Source organism: Oryx dammah, unplaced genomic scaffold, assembly GCF_014754425.2.
Source record: "Oryx dammah isolate SB20612 unplaced genomic scaffold, SCBI_Odam_1.1 HiC_scaffold_2, whole genome shotgun sequence".
Taxonomy (NCBI): Eukaryota; Metazoa; Chordata; class Mammalia; order Artiodactyla; family Bovidae; genus Oryx; species Oryx dammah.
The window spans coordinates 92,085,254-92,091,253 of NW_024070186.1; the positions used below are offsets into that span (position 1 = coordinate 92,085,254).

Below are 6,000 nucleotides of genomic sequence, written 5' to 3' on the forward strand. Positions count from 1 at the left end.
GATGAAACTGAAAGAGGAGAGAGAAAAAGTTAGCTTAAAACTCAGCATTCAGAATACTAAGATCATGGCATCTGGTCCCATCATTTCATGGCAAATAGATGGGGAAACAGTGACAGACTATTTTGGGGGGCTCCAAAATCAACGTAGATGGTGACTGTAGCCATGAAATTAAAAGATGCTAACTCCTTGGAAGAAAAGTTATGACCAACCTAGATAGCATATTAAAAAGCAGAGACATTACTTTGCCAACAAAGGTCTGTCTATTCAAAGCTATGGTTTTTCCAGTAGTTGTGTATGGGCATGAGAGTTGGACTACAAAGAAAGTTGAGCACTGAAGAACTGATGCTTTTGAACCATGATGTTGGAGAAGACTCTTAAGAGTCTCTTGGAAAGCAAGGAGATCCAACCATTCCATCCTAAAGGAAATCAGTCCTGAATATTCATTGAAAGGACTGATGCTGAAGCTAAAACTCCAATACTTTGGCCACCTGATGCAAAGAACTGACTTATTTGAAAAGACCCTGATGCTGGGAAAGATTGAAGGTGGGAGGAAAAGGGGACGACAGGATGAGATGGTTGGATGGCATCACTGACTGAATGGACATGAGTTTGAGTAAACTCTGGGAATTAGTGATGGACAGGGAGGCCTGGCATGCTGCAGTCATGGGGTTGCAAAGAGTCAGACACAACTGAGCAACTGAACTGAACTGAGGCCACAAGACAAGTCTCAATAAATTTAATAAAACTTAAATCTCACCATCTTTTATAAGTACAACTCTGAAACTAAAAGCCAACTACGAGAAAATACTAAAAATATGCAAAGGCCAAACAATATGCCACTAACAACCAATGGATCACTAAAGAAATCAAAGAAGAAATTTTAAAAATACATGTAGACATATGAAGTAAAACATGCAACGATCCAAATCTCTGGGATGTCGCAAAAGCAGCTCTTAAAAGGAAAGTTTATAGTGATACAAGCGTACCTCAGGAAAGAAATATCTCAAACCAAGAACCTGATCATACACTGAGCAACTAACAGAAGTCAGTAGAAGAAAAGAAATCAAAGATCAGAGAAGAAATAATTGAAATGTAGCCTATTTCTTATGCAGTAGAAAAGATCAATGAAAATAAGAGCTCTTGCTTTGAGAAGATAAAATTGATAAATCCTTTGTGAAACTCATCAAGAAAAAAAAAGGGACCAAATAAATAAAATCGGAAATGAAAAAGGAGAAGCTATAACCAACACCACAGAAATAAGAGACCAATATGAACAACTGTATGCCAATAAAATAAAGAACCAAGAAGTAATGGACAGATTACTAGTAACACAGAATCTCACAAGGCTAAAACAGGAAAAATAGAAAGTGTAAAAGAGCAAGTACCAGTAGTGAAATTGAATAAGTAATAAAAAAACATTCCCAACAAACAAAAGTCTGGACCAGATGGCTTCACAGGTAAATACCTACTCTCAAACTTTTCAAAAAACTGCGGCGGGAGGAATGCTTCTTAACCACCTCATCTTCTGCCTCCCCTTCTCCTCCTGCCATCAGTCCTTCCCAGGATCAGGGTCTTGTCCAACGAGCTGGCTCCTCACATTATTTATAATAGGATATGGAAGCAACTTACATGTCCATCAACAGATGAAAGCATAAAAAGACATGGGTATGTGTGTGTTTACACACATATATAATGGAATACTGCTGCTGCTACTGCTGCTGCAGTTGCTTCAGTCGTGTCCGACTCTGGGCGACTCTGGAGTGGGCTACCATTTCCTTCTCCAATGCATGAAAGTGAAAAGTGAAAGTGAAGCCGCAATGGAATACTACAGAACCATATACAGAAAACAAGCTTGCCATTTGCACCAACATGGATTGATGTAGAAGGTATTGTGCTCCGTGAAATAAATCAGACAGACAAATACTGTAGTTATCACTTACATGTGGAATCTCAAAAAACCAAATGAATGAATTTAACAAAACAGAGCCACAGATAGAGAGAACAAGCAAGTGCTTACCAGTGAGGAAAGGGAAGTTGGGAGGGGCAAGATAGGGATAAGGGATTAAGAGATACAAACTACCATGTATAAAGTAAATAAGCTGCAAGGATATATTGTACAGCACAGGGAATATAGCCAATATATTATAACTTTAAACAATGTAATCTATAAAAATTTTAAATCATTGTTGTACAGCTGAAACTAATAAGTCAACTAGACCTCAATAAATTATTTTAATGCATCCAAATAAATCAATAATGAGATATCTCAAATGGTCTGTATGTGATAGTTCTTAATTTGGGGTAAAGATTATTTATAATGCATGGATGCCTTACTTGGAAAGAGAAAGAAATATAATGTGTACTCCCCGTCCAGATGGCTTTCTTCATTTGGGCTACGTCCATATAAAGGGAAGAGGTTAGGATTTGCCCACAGATGACTCCCACTGATCTCTATAGATCAAGACTCCTCCCGCTCCTCCCTCTCAGAGTCAGGAGCAGCTAGTAACTGTTAAACACAGGATTTCTCCTCTTCTTCAGGTGAACTGATATGAAACAGGCTGGCCTCACTTTGCACTGAGGAGGAGAAAGGAGTTGCTTATTTTCTTAAGGATCTAGAAAACATAAGATCCCTTTTATAATAAAAAGTGATACAGGAATACTTATTATTTGATCTGAGAATTGAAGTTTTTTAGGTAGAGGCATTATCATATACTGTTGATGGGGATATGAATTGAAATTTTTTTGGTGGGGGCAGTTTGGTGGTATCTATCAAAATGTAAAATACACATACTATATTTCCAGCATTGTACTACTAGGAGTTTACTCTCAGACGAATGACCAGGGTATTCACAGCTATTTATAGGAAAACACACAGGAATAAACTAAGTGCTTACTGCTGGTGGTACTGGTTTAAAAACTACGGTACAATCGTGTAATGGGAAAACAGGGTATTTCTTTGTTCTCTTCTAATGCATTAGAACTCCACCATTCCTTACTCCCTAGTTACATGATCTGAAATATTACATTTCTCTTAAACCTGTCTAGAATTCTCCTGCAAACTCTTGAAACCTCCCAGGCTCGTATTTCACTTAATATTGATCTACTGATCGCACCCCTCCCTCTGGGCTCAGGACAATCACTAGCACCCTGAAAGCTCTGGAAGAACATTGTTTCTTTAAAACACATATTTTTTTTTCTTCTCCTCCTCTATTGAATAAAAGCAGCAATCTTTAAAAACATGCCACTTTTGGCAAATGATAAGTGAGGCTACTTCTACTGAGATGAGCTCTGGCAGGAACAAAAGATATTGTGACTCAGCAGAGCTGCAGAATAGCGTTAGGTCTGTCAGGCTTCCCGCTTTTCAGCACCTGACTTGCACGTGCCCTGCCTCCAAAAGGCTGCCACAGTTGGAAAACCCTGCATACTCTCAACATTTGTTTCACATTGAAAAAATCAAATCACAAAACACAAGCTGATGGTTACCAAAGAGGAACGAGATGGGGGAGGGATAAATTAGGAATATGGGATTAACATATACACACAAGTATATATAAAATAAACAAGGATTCGCTGTATAGCACAGGGAACTATATTCAATATCTTGTTAACCTATAGGGGAAAAGAATCAGAAGATATGTGTGTGTGTATATACATATATAAATAACAATCATTTTGCTGTATACCCAAAACTAACATAATATTGTAAATCAACTATTTCAACCAAAAACAAAAACCCCAAAATACACCTCTTCTGAGAACTGCATCTTAAGGTTTGGAATTTAATGCTTCATCAAACTTATTAGAACTGCACGCATCCATACTGGAGGAGATTATATTTTGCCACTGGACAGCACCAAGAGAACTTGACAAACTTTGAAGATAACTCTGACTCCTCTTCAGAATTTCCCCCATAGCTCTGCTCAGTTTTAAATCTCTGTAATATTGAAAATAGCTTCTATCTTTAAAAAGATTATCTAATGAAGCATTTATGTTGGCTTACCCTTTTCTTTGACAAAGTCCTTTTGCACCTCTGGGATTAGGAAACTGTAAACCAGCTCGGCCACAATCTCCTCTGACTGAAGCTGAGTTCGACTGAAAAATAAGAACATATTAAAAGCGTTTCCTTTGCTGCCTTGCTTGAGCTGCCGATTTACACTTGGATCCTCCTCGCGTGTGTAAGGAGCTCCACTGCTCAGATCCTATGACTGCCTTTTCCTTGAGTGATCTGAAATAGCGCATTCCTGGTGAGTTTCCTTAACTCCATGGAAAATCCAAATTTGTCCTTTACTTCCCCTGCCTCCCAGGGAAGGAGTGTTAAGAGACACAATTTACACATGGAAGCCAAAAACCTTGGGGTGATAGCCAAGTAAAATTGGACATACTCACATTTCTTTCAAGCTTTGTGATATTCTAAAAGTAAGAAATATGAAAGTGATCCAGATTGCAGAGGATAACTGAAAATTCTATTCCCAATGTGTGGCTCCTGCCATACAAAAGTACAGGTCTGCTGGCAGCCGTTAAAGCATACTGAAGCATGAGTTAGTTATTTGTTTCTCCTTGGCGGTGAAATCTTAGGCTCTTGAAAAACACACAGGAGTAACAGCAAGGGGGCTGTCCACCCCACCACCTGTCCCCTTGGTACACACCGGCTTTCCATTTCATAAGCAATGTCATTGATTTCCTCAGCCATCTTCTCTATTTCCTCCCGGGCTTGTTCTTCTGCAGTATTCTCTTCAGTGTTCAGTATTATGTCCTCCAGATAGGAAGTTACAGTGCTTTGGTGAACTTTAATCACCTGCAAAAATCCGAAATACTCCAGCTACTCAGAAAAGGGATGCTACTACCATAAACAAGACAAGAAAAATGCACAAACACTGGCCGACATTTTTAGCATGTCTATTTCATTTATCAAGTCAATAGTCCCTGCACTGTACATTCCTTAAAAAAAAACAAAAAAACAAACTGTAGTCCATTTCTAATCCACCTATATCTACCCATTCTGGGCAGACCCTACATATTTGGCTCATTTTAGAATTATGAGTCTCAATTTGGGGTGGGCAATACAAAACACTGCAAAAAGATCACAGGCTTGACTCAGGAACTCTGTTTTAGGTCCTGGCTTTGTTCTTACAGCAGTGTGACTTGGTCAGGCTACCTAACTGTGGCGGAGACTATGACTTACGCAACATCCTTTCTCTCCTTCCTCTTAAAGGATTCTTAAAGGGAAAGATCTAGCTTATTTTCTTCTCTCATTTCTCATTTCATGGGGGCAAAATGCAGGAGGCACCAGTCATCTTAAACTGCTGTGAGGGTCATGCCCCAGGGACAGAAAAGCAGAAGTCTAGAAGGATTCTGGGTCTCTGATGAACTTTTTTAAACTATCATATCAGTCCTGGACTGCTTCTTTTTAAAGCTTTCTGAAATTGTGAAATAGAATACACATTTAGAAAAGTGCACAGCACATAAATGTACAGTGTAATGAATTCTGGTCAAGCCACCGGTAGTAGCCCAGAGGCCACAGTGGGTTCCATCTGACCACAGCTCCTTTCCATTCGCATGAGTTTATGGTAGACTTCATTCTCTTTAGAGTTTTGCTCCTTAAGGTTTCAGTCATAAATAATACAATTTAGTTTTGCCTGTTTGATAGGTAGATACACAGGAAGTATCACAAACATCAAGGGTGTCATACTTTGTTCTCTGTGTAGTCTCAATAGATTTTGAGCTTTGGGGGATAAGAGTACTTTCTATTTAATGTATAAATATTTCTTTATCTGAGATAATGCTTGGGACTCAGCAACAACTTAGTACCTGTTTCTTGACTGGCACTGCAGCAGGACTCTGAATATGAAATGTTTACTGTGTATCTACCCGTGAAATACCAAGTCCACATCCTTGAATCCCTGTGCCTCCCTTATGGGAGAGAGCCAGTGACAACAGTTTAATATGGTACCAACCAACCAACCAACATTTTCTCAATGCCAACCAACCAACATTTTCTCA

At 38.9% G+C, this 6,000-nt stretch overlaps 1 protein-coding gene across 2 annotated transcripts in view; it reads right to left on the bottom strand.

The window, feature by feature from the left end:
- The window catches only part of CFAP91 (cilia and flagella associated protein 91), an 84,835-nt gene that overhangs the window by 22,524 nt on the left and 56,311 nt on the right, over window positions 1-6,000 (bottom strand). For both annotated transcript variants that reach the window (XM_040250982.1, XM_040250974.1), the window contains exons 14-15: window positions 4,647-4,795; window positions 4,001-4,092 (exon numbers count right to left, since the gene is read on the bottom strand). In XM_040250982.1, coding sequence (XP_040106916.1) covers window positions 4,001-4,092; window positions 4,647-4,795 — 241 coding nt within the window. The remainder of the gene's footprint in view (window positions 1-4,000; window positions 4,093-4,646; window positions 4,796-6,000) is intronic.